Consider the following 18,511-nt stretch of genomic DNA (forward strand, 5'->3'; position numbering starts at 1 on the left):
AGTTAACACTGTCATTCCAAAATAAAATCAGTATTTTAACCCACTGTTTATATATAAGCCCCATTTATATATATATAAGCCCCATTTATATATATAAGCCACATATATATCTGGAGGAGGGCATGGCAACCCACTCCAGTAATCCTGCCAGGAGAATCCCCATGGACAGAGGAGCCTCGTGGGCTACTGTTCTTGGGGTCGCAAAGAGTCAGACACAACTGAGCGACTAAGCACACACACATACATAAACTATACATAAACCACTGTTTTAATATTTTATTATAAACCTGAATGGCCAAGCTATGTATATAATTATATCACTCAGCTAAACTGTTAGGTAGACTTTTATAATTAAGTCATGAAAACATGGAAAATATTTATATGTTAAATTTAAAAACACAGATACAAATCACATGTTCTCTGTGATTACAGCTTTATGATTTAAAAAAACTAGAAGAAATAAAACCAAATTGCTAATGCTCATTGCATTCAGACGATAGAATTATGGACCCTATCCATAGGTTTTCTTCTCCTAGATTTCATAATTTTTTATATTGGGTTAGCTAAAAAGTTCGTTCAGGTTTTTCCATGGCCAACTCAATATTTAACATCCTTTATACTTAGAATGGAAAATATATATTTAAAATAAACTATATTATTTGATTGGCATGCTAACAGTCACAATTCTGTGGTACTGGCTTAAGTTAAACTTTTCCGAAGAAATTAAAATATTGTATCTAGAAATGGCCTAGGTAATATTGCAAACTCCCCACTTAGGCATTTTTTAAAATTTCCACATGAGTGTAGAAAAACAAATTAGAAGAAAGACAGAATGAATGAGCATACTTTAAGAAACTGTGTCATCAAATCTTTAGGACATAATGTCACTCAATCAAAAAATAACTAGATGAGATCACATGAAATCATTTATACAAACAAGCAGCATCACTCCAAAGCCCTGGAGGGGCACTGGAAACTGAAATTCTCCTAGGAAGACATGACTCAGCCTTCTCCAGTGACACTTGAGAAAATGCTCCAAAGTTCTTTCATGAAAAATAAAACTTTACAAAGTCCAAAAACTTCCTGTTGAAAAGGGCTATGGACTCTCATGCACCTTAGTTCAAATTCAAACTCAAGTTCTTCATCTATAAAATGGAGCTAATATTACCTGCAGGATTAGATCCTGATCAGAATTAAATATTATGGGAAAAGCCCTTAAAATAAGACAAAAAAATATTATTTCCTTAGTTCTATCTTCCCTCTTCACTTAGTGTTTCTCAAAGTGTACAATACCACCATTGCATCAGAATCCTCGAATGTCTGCCACTAAGGCTGACTCCACAATTTCCCTAATTCTGCATTTTGACCAAATAAATGATCATTAAACACACTAAAGCTTAAAGACCATTAAAATCCAACTATATTAATATATTTAACTACCTGGCCTACTTGAGACTCAGAAAATAATTTAAAGTTGTATTTATTTATTTTATAAACTTGAAGCTGGCCCTCAAGGCTAGGAAAGGAAGATCTCAGTATCTCTGTTTTAAGTTAAAAACTCAAGATACTTTGACCCATTCTTCTGAGTGTATTTTTTTCATGCATCAGGCATTTTCTTCATTTCTGAAGCCTCCCCAGTTTCTTCAGATGTTCCTTTGTTGTTGTTGTTGTTGTTCAGTCGCCAAGTCGTGTTTAAGTCTTCACAACCCCAGGGACTGCAGCACACCAGGCTTCCCTGTCCCTCACCATTACCCAAATTCATGTCCATTACATGTTCCTTTAGGGATAAATAAAACTAGATTCTATGTGACTCAAAAAGAAAGGAGGACTAAGTGGTCACAAATTAACTTAAACTTATTTAAAATTAATTAGATAAAGACAGTCAGGTAAAATTGATAATTCAATTATTTTAAGGTAGCCAGTAAGAATAGCGCCTTTTACTTCCAAGCATAAGCATTACCTTATGCCCAAATCAACCCTTCACAGGTTTCAATGTCTAAATTTAATTTTTAATTAGATTTTAATTTCTAATTTGGGTATGCAATTCAAAATAACAACCAAAAAAGAAACACTCGGTATTGCTGGAAATAATTTGCACAACTTTATAACAAACAATAGCAATCTTTACATAAAAGTCAATTCTTAAAACCCTCAAACTCCAGAACACAAAAATAAAGCTGCCTTTATATATTTTCCCTTTCAGTTCCAAAAGTGGTTATTTTAGAATAAGTATTCATCCTTAGCTGAATCAAGTAAGTAACAATCACCCAATGCAAATATCAATTTTATATATACTGCTTTCATCTTTTCCTTTTGGTTCTTTTCCAGATTAAAGTAGGACACTGTAAATATTCTCATTAGAAAGTTCTGACCAAGGATACTGGCCTTTTCAAGTAATTCAGAAAAAAACTGGATCATCAAAAGAAACTCTTGAGACACAGCTGTCTTCAGTGTGTTACAGGAGCCACTGACTGCAAGCCTTGGGTTAAATTCACCTCCAATGAGATGGACCAATTATGCTATTCATGCAAATATGCTCCTTTACCAGATAAACTACAAACACTCCACTGCCAACCAAACTTGCCCCTTCCACTCAGAACATTTTTCACACTTTATAGCACAGTAATATCCCCTGCCAAGAGAAGTTAGTTCAGACACATTCATTAGTATCTTTGGTTACAAGGGCAGTATAGTGTGTATATGCTGTTAATAATGGTTCACCCGTGGCTAAGTCAAGATAGGAAAAAGATCGTATAGGTAGATATAAGTGTAATCTGCATTTTCTAAGATCCTTACAATGATTATATAAAGTCCAGCTCCTTTCTAAATTTTAAATACATATACAAGCCACCTCTCCATAGGGCCACCCAAAAACTTTTTGTAGTGCAGGTGAGAGAGAAGGTCACTGAAAGTGATTCCTCCAGTCCCCTCTGGCAGGCTAGGTCTCCAAGGGGCACACAAAGGACAAGAACATGTCCACTTGGTTCTTCACAATAACTTCATCTGGATGTAACTTGTGGGGTAGATAATGGGCCAGGGTCATCTCCCAGGCATCAACAAGATATACTCCAACCCCTGAGAACATCTTCCGAAGGATGGTGTCCAGCTGAAAGTTATACCAGTCGCTGTTGAAAAGGCTAATCTCAGGTCCCAACTCTTGGACATTGGCTGTCCGGATGACTACCACAGTCTTGGGGCTTCGGTCCAGGAGCTGGACCACAGCCCGACGGATGTTCCTGAGCCGCCGGATATACACTTCCAAGGGGAAGGTGCTGAAATGAGACCACACGGCTATGGCGACCACTGTGTTCTTTCCTCCCACGATGCCATTCAGCTCATTGGCCACATAACGGAGGTCACTGCTAAAGACGGTTGTGAAGCGGATGGGTGGACCATGGCAGCGGTATTTGAGCAGGATGTTGTGCTTCTGGTCCACTGCCAGGAATGGACCCACATTCTTGGGGCTACCCAAGTTAAACTCCACTAAATCTGGAACAAGGAAAAGTCAGACTCATAAGAATGGTTAAACAAAGCCATATACTTTTATTATTCTTTAGTTAGTGGCTTCAAAGAACAATTTTTTAAAATAAAAGTAAAACAACAATGGGGAGAGAGATGGGAGAGGACATATGTATACCTATGGCTCATTCATGTTGATGTTTGGCAGAAACCAACAGAATTCTATAAAGCAATTATCCTTCAATTAAAAAATAAATTTTTTTTGAAGTAAAACAACAAAAAGGTACAATACAGGTTCGATGCATGAGACAAGTGCTCAGGGCTGGTGCAACGGGATGACCCAGAGGGATGGGATGGGGAGGGAGGTGGGAGAGGGGTTCAGGATGGGGAACACATATAAACCCATGGCTGATTCATGTCAATGTATGGCAAAAACCACTACAATATTGTAAAGTAATTAGCCTCCAACTAAAATAAATAAATTAAAAAAAAAAGATACAATACAAATGTAAACACTTATTTCACTTCACCTTGGCGCCCCCCACCTTGGCGTCAATGAACCTCTATTCTAACATATTTATTAAGTCACTCCATAAGCATAAAATTACAAGTAATATCATCAGCAATAGATTCTAGACCTCAGAAGGAAAATAACCTGTTTACCTCTAACTGTTAGGCCAAGAAATCTTTCTGTTTGCATTGATTGACTGTTGAACATCTAAACATCAATTTGACATTTACACATTATTGTTCTAACAGATAAATATTTCTTCCAGGTCAAGAACTATAACTTTGGCTTTTTAACAAACACATAACAGTAACCAAATACCTCTTTTTATAATAAGCAAAAAAAAAAAGAAGCAACCTTGCTTCTTCTGACTTTCAGTTTCACCCTATGCATGGAAAACTCGGTTAATGTCTTAGAAAACTTCTGTGTTGTAACAAAGACAGCAGCACAAGTTAAAATGTCCTTCACTCCCTCCCCTTTATCTAAGTTGGGTTTCCAAGTCCAGCTCCTCTGAAGATCCCAGGAATCAGTGATGATCCTCCCTTATTACCCCTAAAAAAAGCTGTATAATTCACAGCTGAACACTGACCCCATGAGGAAAGAGGATCTGTCTCATATCCCTAAAGAGTCCTACAAGTGCATTACACAGACCAGATTAAGTAGCCATTGGCAACCCAACTGAATTAACATTGCTTAAGCATCTATTCTGTGCCAGCACTAATGTGTTATAGGCCAGCAAGGCAGAACTTCCCTGATGGTCCAGTGGTTAAGACTCCACCCTTCCACCAAAGGAGACAGGAGTTCTATCCCTGGAGGTGGAACTAAGATCCCACATGTTGCATGGCATGGCCAAAAAGAAAAAAAATGAAAAAAAAGTAAATAATAAATCAGTTTCCTAGCTTAAAAAAAAAAGTCAGCAATGCTCAGATGGGTAAGTCACAGTCCTTGCCCTCAAGGAGTTTACAGTCAATTCTGAAGAAGTAACATCAAACTATAATTGTCCCATATTATTTACTCTTAAGGGTTAAAGTTAAGGTTTCCCTTCTTTTTCCATGAGGTCCCACCCAGGCTCTTCCTCTAGATTCTCATACTTAATTCTCATTCTCATTACTACTTATCATTTGGCGCCAATTAAATTGCATGAAAGCTCAATTTACCATTCTTTCTTCAGATTAAGATCAAGCACTGACACAAGGCTTGATCAGGTAAAAATCTGTCTGCAAAGGGCTACGGTGGAAATGATCAAGACACTCAATGTGATCACTGCTATTAAGGGAAATACTGAGCTCATTAGAACTTAAGAACCAAGCAAATAGTGACTGCTAGAGGGCCCTGCCTGGTCAGCACCAAACTGTGCCTAGCATCATGCCATACAAATGGTTTCCCTTCTCCTGCTTAACTTGTCCTTTATCAACTAGAACTCTGCTATGTCTGTTTCAATTTTTTTTAAAAAAGCAAATCAAAATCATAATTAATTTTCTTCTTTTGGGGGTCATATCTACTTCCTCCTTTCCTTCAAATGAAACTTGAAACTACGTTGATGTAATAAATAGAAGAGAAAAATGAAAAACACCACACACAACCCACTCACAACTGTGGAATTTTGTTTTGTGAAAAATCCTGTCCATAAACAGCCATCAAAAATAGTTCTCACAAAATGGTACAGATGAACTTATTTGCAAAGTAGAAATAGAAACACAGATGTTAGAGAACAAACTTACAGATATTAAGGAGGGATGGGGGAGTGGAACGAACTGGGAAATTGGGATTGATATATATACACTACCTGTGTAAAACAGATAATTAGTGATAATAGATAATAAAATTGTAAACTTAATGGATAATAAAATAGATAACTACTGCATAACACAGGGAACTCTACTCAGTTCTCTGTGGTGACCTAAATGGGAAGGAAATCTAAATAAAGAGGGGATATGTGTACATGTACAGCTGATTCACTTTGTTGTACAGTAGAAACTAACACACATTGTAAATCAACTATATTCTAATAAAAATTAATTTAAAATGAAAAAAAAAAAGTTCCCACAAAGCTGTTCGTCAGCTCTGTAAACTCTAAGCAGGGTTTTTAGTCCTGCTGCCCTGGATCCGCCCCTCCCGCTCTATCCACACCCTTTCTGGGAAGAGGTAAAGGCCTCCTGAGAATGAGGGACGGCCCTCCAATGAGCAGGGTTTTATTTCAAGTCTGAAGAGCTGCCCAGAGCCCAGCAGTGAGACCAGGAAGCTAAGAAGGCTGGACTGGCCAGACTCCCTGGGTGAGAGGCAGCTCATCTCAGAGTCACACAGCGGACCACCCAGTGGGTGGCACAGGGACACTCTGTTGCCTGGATGCAGTCAACTGGACTACAGTTTGTCTGCCTCCTTCCACTTAGATCTATTATAAACTTGGAGGAGGACCAAACAGAACTAGAAGAGAAACAACTGGAAATGTTCACTCCCATTTCACAGCCTAGAATGTCAGAAGGGAAGACATCTGTGAGGTGAGTGTCAAGCGCCTCATCGCACACTTGGAGAAATGAAGCCCTGAGAAGCAGATGACTCGTCTGGGGTCACATGGCTTGTCAGTGGTGTGAACAGCAACAGGCAGCCAGAGCTTTCGTTGATGCATGCCGGCCCCATCACTGGTCAGAAACTATCACTCATCTCTCCAGCATTAGGACCCACCTTTAGTCCTTCGGAGAAGTCAGTTTTCCCTCATCTGATGCCTTTCAGCAGGTATCGGACTGGGTCTACTTATTTCAGAGCTGGATCTTGTATGTATAGGAGTTATGAAACAAAAAGCAAAGTACCAACCTGGAACAAATGTAGTGAGGTATTCAAACCACTGCCTGATTGTTGAGTCACCAAAGAAATACACCACTTTTCTCTGTAAGCATTCTGTAATGTTGTCAGGGTCATTAAACTGGCGCATCTTAAACCTCCTGGGCCTCCACTGATCTTTGCAATAATAACCAGAAGGAAAAGTTCCTAAGCCTTGAGATAGTTCTAGGCTGTTGGTTTCTGAAAGAAAAAAAAAAGATAATCTGAAATTCTATTCCAACAAATCATACATAAAAAATGTTTCAAGTTAAAACACAATTATGCTCCTATGTTTGTTAGCCTGCTGGCTATGGGTAACCTTTCCAGCTGTCACATCTCAAAGAAATCCCAGACTTTCCCTCTCCTACAAAAAGTTCTCCTTTGCACAAAAATAGGAAGATCTAAAATGGGTGTGAGGATGTTTGTGGACAGAAGGGGAAAGGGGACATTGAGCATTCCCTCTGATGAAGCGTGTTTTTCTCAAAATAAAAGCAGGCAAAAACCAAGGAAATGTGCAGATCTAAGCACTGTCCAGGGTTATGGCTCACCCAAATGCCTGTGAGGCAAGTAACAACTTAAATTCATATTGTACATATGCATGGCAGTATTAGTTCTTACTGTTTCTCAGCTCATTCAAAAGTTTCAATCAGTGGATCCCACAATCAAATATTAACTCAGAAAACCATCACTGAACACAGAAAACAAACCAATGACACAAGGTCTAAAGAATTACTCTCCACAACACAAAAGGTTCAAAAGTCCTTATGCACAATCAATAATATTAAAATTGCATCAGGGACTTCTCTGGGGGTCCAGTGGCTAAGACTCCGTGCTCCCAATGCAAGGGGGCTGGGGTTCCATCCCTGGTCAGGGAACTAGATCAAGATCTCACATGCCTCAACCAAGATCCAGTGTAGCCAAATTAAAAAAAAAAAAAAAAAAAATTGCATCAGCAGTGTGTACTCATGGTTGTAGCATAGTTACACATGATCACACAAGCACCAGGACACCTTTCACAGTGACAGTCAACACCCTTCTTACCAAACACCTCCCTCAGAAAATGCACTGGAATTTTTCAGTGGAAACAGAGCACTTTACATGCTTCAACAGGTATGCCTAATATTTCCTGCAAGTTTACTTTGCACCAGACACTGTTCTGAGTAATTAAATATATTATCTCATAGGACGCTCACGATAACCCTTCGAGATAGGTCCTACCTTTCAAAACAGTTAAGTAACTTGACCTCAGTTCCAAAGCCAGGAAGTAGCAAAGTCAGGATCTAATCCAAGCAGGTGAGCCCCCACGTGCATGCTCTTAACCACTGTGCTACATCACCTCCCAAAACAAGATGTCTGTGGATAGCGGCCATTTTCTTTTAGGCCTTTTTCTGGAAAGTGTACATTTATTCATTTTTAACACTTATTATTCAGGTTTATAATCTTCCAAAAACCACTAATCATTTTATATTACTCCCTGACACACCCCAAGGTTCAAATCTTGATCATAATCCAGCAATTCTATAGTCTCACCTGTTAAACCACAATTCAAAATCCAAGTGCTCATATGACTTAGAAATTGAAATTTAAGTAAGTCTCCTACTCGTGACTATTTTCAGCTTCTTTGATTTTTTTATTAAAAAAAAAATTCTACCTCCTTCCAATGCTTTGCTTGCTCCAGCTCATTTTTTATTTATTTATTTATGGCAGTGCTGGGTCTTCGCTGCTGTATGGGCTTTTCTCTAGTTGTGGCTCCTGGACTCTGGAGCACAGGCTCCATAGTTCTGGTGCACACAGGCTCAGCTGCCCCTGTGGCATGTGGCATCTTTCCACAACAGGGATTGAACCTATGTCTCCTGCACTGGTAGGTGGGCTCTTTCATAGTGAGCCACCAGGGAGGCCCCTTCTTTGACTTCTTGATATTATCTATATTACTCAAAGTTATTTTGGTTTTACTCCCTTCAAAGAAGATGCCCTATTTGACAGGGGGTGCATGTTTAATCCTTTTTCTTAGGCGTCTGCAAATTCTTTGCAGGTTCAAGGTCTAAATTGAAAAGCAAACAGCATTATAAATGCTTTTTTGGTAAATGTGATTATCAAAGAAAACTGAGGGGTAGGGTAAACATTTGTTTGGCTTATTCAAAAGCAATTTCTCAACATGCTATTAAATGAGGCATTACCATGTCATCACATCTTGCCCAAAGCTCCCTATTATATCAACACATCAAGGTTGCACAGGCCAGAGCACACACCTAGGGCCCAAAGAAAATATCTACTGGAATGGGAATCAAAAGTGATTTTAAAGTCACAATTTTTGCCAGGTTAAGTTAGTACACTCAGCTATTCTGTGTCAAGTAAGTGTTACAAAGAAACATGTATATCACACCGGAAACAATTACCATTTCCATTCAAATGTTAATTATATTTACTATCAGAGTTAAGTCAAGCAAAGCAAATCAAATTACTGAACCTCACATTAATTCTTTAAACATGCAGCACTAGATAACAAAAGGTATTTTTAAAGAGAAATGTGTGTACCTACATTGCCCTCTTATGGTCAACTGGGACAAAAACATTTCCCGACTAACATGATTTCAAGCAGTCTGAACTGTTTAAAAAGTCAGTGTTTCTTGGAGCTCAGGAAGAATTTTCACATAAGCTATCTGAGATATAAAAGCCCTTTAAATTCATAATATAACCCTTAATGTACTGTATAACTGGGATAAAAATAATTAAAAAACATAAGCAAGTTATTACTCAACTTTATGTTTATCTTGAACATTGATGGTGAAGGAAATTTATACAGAGGTGGCTGTAAGAGCAGACATAAAGATCTTTATGCAAAATCAGAAGGGATAGTTTTGATTATTTGCAAGTAAGGTCCCTACTTCTCTAAAATGTCTTGGCTTCTCTTTAAAAGTCCATAGCTTAAATTTTCCTCCAAAGAGCAACATTCCATATCATTCATTAGCCATAATAAGGGCTATTTGCGCCACGAATGGGACCAAATGAGAAATATGGGCAGAGACAAATTTCCCTAAACCATTTAGACAGAGCGGTTTGAGAGAGACACTGTGTGAAATAAGGGTGGGGATGTGTATGCACAAACACAGGTCTCTTTATTTTTCCGGCAGGGAATGAGAACTAAGGAGGGGAAAGAAGGACAAGACCAAGAAGACATGGAGGCAATCAATTCCCTATCTAGGAACGCGAGCACAGGAGTGCCACCTCCGGGAGGTAAGGAATGAGGACAGTGTGCCGAGCTGTCCGGCCACACCCTGTTCAGTGTTGAGAACTCAAGGAGTGCTTAGCTCCTTAGTGATTCCAGTGGTTTGAGTTTTTACTGAACCTTGAATTCCCCCTACAAAACCTTGAGCATTTGATTTTTCTTTCTTTCTTTTCCCTAAAAGCTAAGCATCTTACACAGGAAGGCTAAAAATGCTATCTGAGGTAGAAATACCTGTAGATTCAGAGAATGTTGAAAGGGACCTCAGAGAATGTTAGTCAAAATATCTCTTAAAAGTAAAGAAAGCAAGTCAGAGTGACTTGCCAAGGTTTCTTAGGGAGTTGAGGAGATGGGAGATGGCAGAGGCAGCACCATTTATAGAGACCTACCTTTTGTTACTGAAACACTGGTACGAGTGGGCTTCCTTTCCCCAAATGATACCAGGTTTGCTAGGTGTTGTGTCTTGCCTGGGAAATCCCATGGACAGAGAAGCCTAGCAGGACAGAGTCCATGGGGTTGCAAAAGAGTCAGACACAACTTTGAGACTAAACGACAACAATGTGTAGGATACGAGTCCTTTGATTTCTTAAGTTAACTGGACCTGGACTTTGGTTTCAGTTCAGTTCAGTCACTCAGTCATGTCCAACTCTTTGTGACCCCATGGATTGCAGCATGCCAGGTTTCCCTGTCCATGACCAACTGCTAGAGCTTGCTCAAACTCACATCTATCAAGTTGGTGATGCCATCCAGCCATCTCATCCTCTGTCGTCCCCTTCTCTTCCTGCCTTCAATCTTTCCCAGCATCAGGGTATTTCCTAATGAGTCAGTTCTTCACATCAGGTGGCCAAAGTATTGGAGCTTCAGTTTTGGCATCAGTCCTTCCAATGAATATTCAGGACTGATTTCCTTTAGGATTGACTGGTGTGATCTTCTTGCAGTCCAAGGGACTCTCAAGAGTTCTCCAACACCACAGTTCAAAAGTATCAATTCTTCATCGCTCAACTTTCTTTATGGTCCAACTCTCACATCCATACATGACTACTGGAAAAACCATAGCTTTGACTAGACAGACCTTTGCCAGCAAAGTAGTGTCTCTGCTTTTTAATATGCCGTCTAGGTTGGCCATAGCTTTTCTCCCAAGGAGCAAGCAGAGCATCTTTTAATTTCATGGCTGCAGTCACCATTGGCAGTGAATATGAGCCCAAGAAAATAAAGTCTGTCACTGTTCCCATTGTTTTCCCATCTATTTGCCATGAAGTGATGGGACCGGATGCCATGAACTTCATTTTTTGAATGTTGAGGTTTAAGTCAGCTTTTTTCACTCTCTTCTTGCACTTTCAAGAGGCTCTTTGGTTCCTCTTCACCTTCTGCCATAAGGGTGGTATCATCTGCAAATCTGAGGACCGTGGTTTACTGGGTTGTTGTGAAAATTCAATCCTATGATGTGCGAAAGTGCATTTTTCACCGTAAGGGGCTATACTAGAGTGCTAGAAATATGCTGGGCATTCTATAAACACTCTATATCTTGATCTGGGTAGTAGTTAGTTGATTAGTTCATTTTCTATTGCTATGCAAGAAATCAACACAAACTTAATGGCTTAAAAACAAGGGGCAGACTTCCCTGGTGGTACAGTGGATGAGAATCCTGCCAGTGCAGGGGACACAGGTTCCATCAGGAAGATTCCACGTGCCATGGAGCAACTAAGCCAAAGTGTCACAACTACTGAGCCTGCACGCCTACAGCCAGTGCTTTGCAACAAGAGAAGCTCCCACAGTGAGACGCGAGAGCACTACAACAGAGAGAAGACTTGCTCACAACTAGAGAAAGCCCGTGCACAGTCACAAAGACCCAGCATGGCCAAAATAAATAAATAAAAATCTAATAATTACATTTTAAAACAAGGGTCATTTATGTTCCCACAGTTCTGCAGGTCAGGAGTCTGGGCTGTGGTATGGCGGGGTTCTCTGCTCAGGATCTCACAGGTAGAAATCAGGATGTCAGCAGGGCTGTGTTCCTTTTTGAAGGCTCTGGAGAAGAACCTGCTACCAAGTTCATTCAAACTGTTAGCTAAATTCAGTTCCTTTCGGTTGTCAGACTGAGTTTCTCATTTCCTTGCTGGTTGTCAACCAGGGAATGACCTTCAGCTCCTCGAAGCTGCCTACATTCCTTGCCCAGTGGCCTCCTTCATCTTTAAAATCAGCAATGAAGAATCTCCGTCACCTGAAATCCTTCTCACACTTTCAATCTCTTTTTTCTAGAAGAACCAGGTCACTGTTAAGGACCTATATGGTTAGGTCAGATCAACCCAGGATAATCTCTCTCTCTCTTTTTTTTTAAGTCAACTTTGTCATACAATTGAAGGGCATGGATCACTGGGAGTCACCCTACAAAGATATGTACAGGTGTAAAACTCCATTGTGCTATATGCCTCATATCTGTGTGCTCTACTGCCTATAAGACAAATTTCAATAGATGCCGGGAGCCAGCTCACGAGATCCCACCCATGACAGAGTCATGAGGAAGAGGACTGATCGAGCACGGCTTCTCAGGCCTCAGGGATACTCGGAAGGCTGCCTCAGCGCTCACCTTAAAGATGATACCTGTTTCTCTGACATTTATTATAATAAACCTCTTCTTATTTTTTGTGACTTGGGCAAAAAGCTTTTCCTGATTCTCTTCTAAAATAGATCTATCTGAAACCTCAATTGACAAGGCCCCTGAACGGTAGCACCCTAATAAAATTATCTGGGATATAGAGTATGCTAATCTAAATTCCTCTTGCTAATATATTGGTTCGCTTAATAAATGTACCTGTGCCCTCGGAATTAATGTGCTTGACTGCTCCTTAATAATAAACAACATCGAGAGCCTCCACACAGAAAGCCCCAATGGGCACAGAGCCCTTCGTGGAAAAAGGGGCTTATTAGAAAACATCAAAAATATTACTTTACTTAGTCTATATTTACTCACTAAGTTTTTATTCTTCACGTATCTAGCCTATATAATGAGAACATAATAGTTAGAAATTTATATAAGTAGAAGTTTAGCTTTAATACAAATAATAAGGCAATTGTTAATTCAGCTGGTGATTTTGCTAAGCACTGACCTTTGTGCTACATTGTCTCAGCTTGCTGTGCCATGACTTTACGGGACCACATTCTTTTCTGTTAGGGTCAAGGCGTAAGATAGATTACAGAGAAACGGGTTTTACTTTGAAACTCTGAGTTTATAAATTCTTTCTTTATCATAATCTGCTGTGCCTGTATTCTTTAAAAAATGTAACTCTGGTACTTTCTGTGCCTGATACAAAAGTGTGCTGGCTGATCAACCCTTATCAATAAAGGAGTCACAGGATGTTAGCAGGCCCCCAGGCCCAAAGATGATGTAAACAACTTTAAACTTTTTGTAACTAAGAAACGCAAACAGTGTCCTGGTTCCGATAAGGGTCAAAAACTGCTGACCCATTGATCTGATTTTGCATGACTCTACACTTTACATTTGTTTCTATGTACAACTAAAAGTATAAAAGCTGTCTTAAAAACAATAAAGTCAGAAGACACTTGGAAACACCACGACTCGCTGTGTCTTCTCATTCTTATCGCCGACGCCATCCATCCTGAGGGAACCCTGACCAGCTGGAGCAGGTCTCCGGCAAATAGAGAAAAACAGTAGAAAGCTATAAAGATGCTGATATTTATTCTATTGTTATTAGATCTAGTTATATACTAAACTTTCATTAAGCTCCCCCCAACACATGAGCTCCAGTTTAGCTGTTGATGAGATTAGAAGCCATCAAGGTCCCTGAGACATTAGGCTAGTGGTCTGAGGACCACAATGCTGGTGCTTATGAAAAATCCAGCAGTAATTCTGACGCTGGGAAAGCCTGACAGAAATCAGATTCATGGCTTTAATAAGGTAATCTAGTCTAACTGAAAGTTATGTTTCTATGCTGGAATCATGTCTGTGCATGGGGGTGGCACTGGCAATCTCAAGCAATCCACAAGACTGCTTGAGGAGGAAAATCAATTAACTACGGAATTGTTAATTCCATACATAGATAAGGAAATCCCCTGGCAGCCCAGTGGTTAGGATGCTTTCACTCTGTGACCAGGGTTTGAACTCTGGTGCAGGAACTAAGATTCTGCACGCAGTGCAGCAAGACCAAAAGAGAAAAAAAATAACATCCCACAAGCCTTGCACCACAGTCAAAATAATAATTAAAAAAATAAATAAATATCAAAATGTCACAGGGAAAATAAAATCTTCAAAGTATAGGTGGAAATAATAAAAGTGGAAAGACTATGAGCCCTTCCATGGCCTAGGCAAAGAAAATAAAAAATGGGCCTGAAATATCTTGTGGTGCCTTCAGAAAGTAAGGAAGCATTCAAAAACAATGAAATAATTAATTAAAAGAATGAAAGCATTGTCAAAAGGGCACAGAGCCAAGCTAAAAAAGTTCCCAATTACCAAAACTGGAACAATCTGAACAACAACTGAATTGGATTATAACTCAAAGAAATATTCAAAATATTCAAGAGCTATACTGATGAAATTAATCAATGATAAAGAAGGGACAACTCTTGCTTACAGAAAAATTCCAATTAATAAATATCTTAAGAATGAGAGAGAGAGCAGGTCATCATTAGAACACCACAGAAGTAACTGCGACAGGGAAGATCAGGTGATGAATGCTAAAGTTAGCAGATGAAAGTTTAAACAGAAACAGAATGTTTTACATAGTCTCTGTATTACTAATTTCCACTGGCTGCTGTAACAAATTACCACAGATTTAGTGGCTGAGAACAACAGAAATTTATTCTCTTACAGATCTGATGGCCAGAACTCCAAATTCAGTATCACTAGGCCAAAACCAAGTTGTGGGCAGAGCCACACTCTCTCTGGAGGCTCTAGGGAAGAATCTGTTTCCTTGCCTTTTCTAGAGCTGCATTCTGTGGCTCATGGTCCCTTTCTCCACTACTAAAGCCAAGGTCATGACATCTTCAAATCTCTCTCTGCTTCCATCTTCACATGGCCTTCTGTAGGATGCCTCCCTCTGCCTCCCTCTTAAAATGACACTTGTGACTGCATTTAGGGCCCACTCAGATAATCCAGATACTCTCTCCCCAGCTCAAAAACCTTCCCTTAATCACAATGGCAAAGTTTCTTTAGCCATATAAGGTTAACATTCACAAAGCTGAGGGATTAAGAGCTGGATATTTTGAGAGTCCCTTGGGCTGCAAGATCCAACCAGTCAATCCTAAAGGAAATCAACCCTGAATATTCATTGGAAGGACTGATGCTGAAGCTGAAGCTCCAATACTCTGGTCACCTAACGGAAAGAGTCAACTCATTGGAAAAGATCCTGATGCTGGGAAAGATTGAGGGCGGAGGAGAAGGGGGTGACTGAGGAGATGAGAGAGTTGGATGGCATCACTGATTCGATGGACATGCGATCGCAAAGAGTCAGACATGACTGAGCAACTGAACAACAACATCTTTAGGGGCCATTATTTAGCCTACCACAGCCTCAAAGTATCTCCCCAGAATATCATGTAAATACAAAGATGAAAATAATTAGTTTACAGTGGAAAACCTACAGTGGATCACCACTTAAACCAGGTGATCAAGGTATCATTAGCAATACATCTGGACATCAGGTACCCCCTCAAAAGGATATAGCATCATTCCTGTCCTATTCCTTCCAAAAATGCATAATCTCATCCCATTCATAAGAAAACATTAAACAAACTCAAGTTGAGAAAGATTCTAAGAAATATCTGACCAGTGTCCCTCAGAAGTGTCAAGGTCATGGAAGAAAAGAGTCTGAGACTCTGTCACAGTGGGAAGACTAAGGAAACGTACAGCTAAATGCAATGTGGCGTCTGCACTGCATTCTGGAACCAAAAAATGGACATCTGTCGGAAAACTGATGAAATCCAAATAAAACCTAATAGTTTAGTTAATAATGTTACACTGATGTTCCATTCCTATTTTTGTTAAGTGTTGTGTGATTTCTTGGGCTTCCCTGGTAGCTCAGCTGGTAAAGAATCCGCCTGCAATGCAGGAGGCCCAGGTTCGATTCCTGGGTGAGGAAGATCCCCTGGAAAAGGAAATGGCAACCCACTCCAATATTCTTGCCCGGAGAATCCTCATGGACAGAGAAGCCTGGAGGGCTACAGTCCATGGGATCGCAGAGTCGGACATGACTAAGTCACTAAGCACAACTGTGATTTCTTAAGAAGTTAGCGTAACAGGAAACTGGGTGAAGTCTATACAGGAACTTCATATTATTTCCACAACCCTTATTTAAGTCTCAAATAAACAGAAAACAAGACATTTTAAAAAGAGGACAAAGGGAATGACAGAATTAGGGAGGAAGGCAAGGTGGGAGGGAAAAGGAATGAAACTAGTAAGAATGAGAGCTCTTCATTTAGGATCTTTGAGTGCCCTCTGCTGGTCACTAAGCTGAACATCGATGACATTCCCCCAAGCTGGACTTCTTTGTTACTACACAAAGTAATTGTCCTTCTCTTTTCTTTCCAATTGTTTACCTGATCTGAAAGAGTTTTCTCAAAGCCAGGGTACCCTGCTCTAACTGATTTATGGTTTCTTTCTTCCTCTAAAAACCCATCAAAGCCTCATTAGTTACTGAATCTTTCTTTTCTCTAAACAAAATTTTAGTTGTTCAGTGGTTCAGATGTGTCAGACTCTTTGCAACCCTACAGACTGCAGCATGCCAGGCTTCCTTGTCCTTCACTATCTCCCACAGAGGATGAGATGATTGGATAACATCACTGATTCAATGAAGATGAATTTGAGCAAACTATCACAGTTTGCTCAAATTCATCTTCATTGAATCAGTGATGCTATCCAATCATCTCATCCTCTGTCATCCCCCTCTCCTCCTGCCTTCAATCTTTCCCAGCATCAGGGTCTTTTCCAATGAGTTGGCTCTTCACATCAGGTGGCCAAAGGATTGGAGCTTCAGTTTCACCATCAGTGCTTCCAATGAATATTCAGGGTTGATTTCCTTTAGGACTGACTGGTTTGATCTCCTTGCAGTCCAAGTGATTCTCGAGTCTTCTCTAGCACCATAATTCGAAAGTATCAATTCTTCAGCCTTCTTTATGGTCCAAGTTCACATCTGTACAGGACTACTGGAAAAACCATAGCTTTGACTATATGCACCTTTGTTGACAAAGTGATGTCTCTGCTTTTTAATAGGAAATTAAAAGTGTCTTTTAATTTCATGGCTGTAGTCACCATCTGCAGTGATTTCAGAGTGCAAGAAAAGAAAATATGTCACTGCTTCTACTTTTTCCCCTTCAATTTGCAATGAAGTGATGGGACCAGATGCCATGATCTTAGTTTTCTGAATGTTGAGTTTTAAGCCAGCTTGTTCACTCTCCTTTTTCACCTTCGTGAAGGCACTCTTTAGTTCCTCTTTACTTTCTGTCATTAGGGCAGTACCATCTGCATATCTGAGGTTGTTGATATTTCTGCCCACAATCTTGATTCCACCTTGTGCTTCATCCAGGCCTGCATTTCACATGATGTACTCTGCATATAAGTTAAATAAACAGAATAACAATACAAGTTCAGTTCAGTTCAGTTCAGTCGCTCAGTCTTGTCCGACTCTTTGTGACCCCATGAATCGCAGCACGCCAGGCCTCCCTGTCCATCACCAACTCCCGGAGTCTACCCAAAACCATGTCCATTGAGTCAGTGATGCCATCCAGCCATCTCATCCTCTGTCGTCCCCTTCTCCTCCTGCCCCCAATCCTTCCCAGCATCAGGGTCTTTTCAATGAGTCAACTCTTTGCACGAGGTGGCCAGAGTATTGGAGTTTCAGCTTCAACATCAGTCCTTCCAATGAACACCCAGGACGGATCTCCTTTAGGATGTACTGGTTGGATCTCCTTGCAGTCCAAGGGACTCTCAAGAGTCTTCTCCAACACCACAGTTCAAAAGCATCAATTCTTTGGCGCTCAGCTTCTCTTATTCCTTTCTCAACTTTGAATCAGTCCCTTGTTCCAGGTCCAGTTGTGTTGCTTCTTGACCTACATACAGGTTTCTCAGGAAACAGGTAAGGTGGTCTGGTATTCCCATCTGTAAGAATTTTTCAATTTGTTGTGATCCACACAGTCAAAGGCTTTAGCATAGTCAGTGAAGCAGAAGTAGATGTTTTTCTGGAATTTCCTTGCTTTCTCTATGATCCAAGAAATGTTGGCAATTTGATCTCTGGTTTTTCTGCCTTTTCTAAATCAAGATGTACATGTGGAAGTCCTCAGTTCATGTACTGTTGGAAGCCTAGCTTGAAGGATTTTGAGCACAACCTTACTAGTAAGCAGATTGAGGGCAAATGTATGGTAGTTTGACCATTCTTTGGCATTGCCTTTCTTTGGGATTGGAATGAAAACTGAACTTTTCCCGTCCTGTGGCCACTGCTGAGTTTTCCAAATTTGCTAACATATTGAGTGCGGCACTTTAACAGTACCATCTT

At 40.0% G+C, this 18,511-nt stretch overlaps 1 protein-coding gene across 4 annotated transcripts in view; it reads right to left on the reverse strand.

The window, feature by feature from the left end:
• Nucleotides 1-2,078: 2,078 nt before the first annotated feature.
• The window catches only part of NXPE3 (neurexophilin and PC-esterase domain family member 3), a 54,190-nt gene continuing 37,757 nt past the window's right edge, over nucleotides 2,079-18,511 (reverse strand). For 3 of the 4 annotated variants that reach the window (XM_081572373.1, XM_081572371.1, XM_081572372.1), the window contains 2 exons: nucleotides 6,779-6,985; nucleotides 2,079-3,489 (listed from right to left, as the gene is read on the reverse strand). In XM_081572373.1, coding sequence (XP_081428499.1) covers nucleotides 2,939-3,489; nucleotides 6,779-6,985 — 758 coding nt within the window. In that variant the 3' untranslated portion in view covers nucleotides 2,079-2,938. The remainder of the gene's footprint in view (nucleotides 3,490-6,778; nucleotides 6,986-18,511) is intronic. The other variant, XM_081572374.1, reaches the window with a different exon arrangement.

The sequence above is a fragment of the Giraffa tippelskirchi genome, chromosome 2 (assembly GCF_054371585.1).
Source record: "Giraffa tippelskirchi isolate mGirTip1 chromosome 2, T2T-mGirTip1v1.2.pri, whole genome shotgun sequence".
In the NCBI taxonomy this organism is placed as follows: domain Eukaryota; kingdom Metazoa; phylum Chordata; class Mammalia; order Artiodactyla; family Giraffidae; genus Giraffa; species Giraffa tippelskirchi.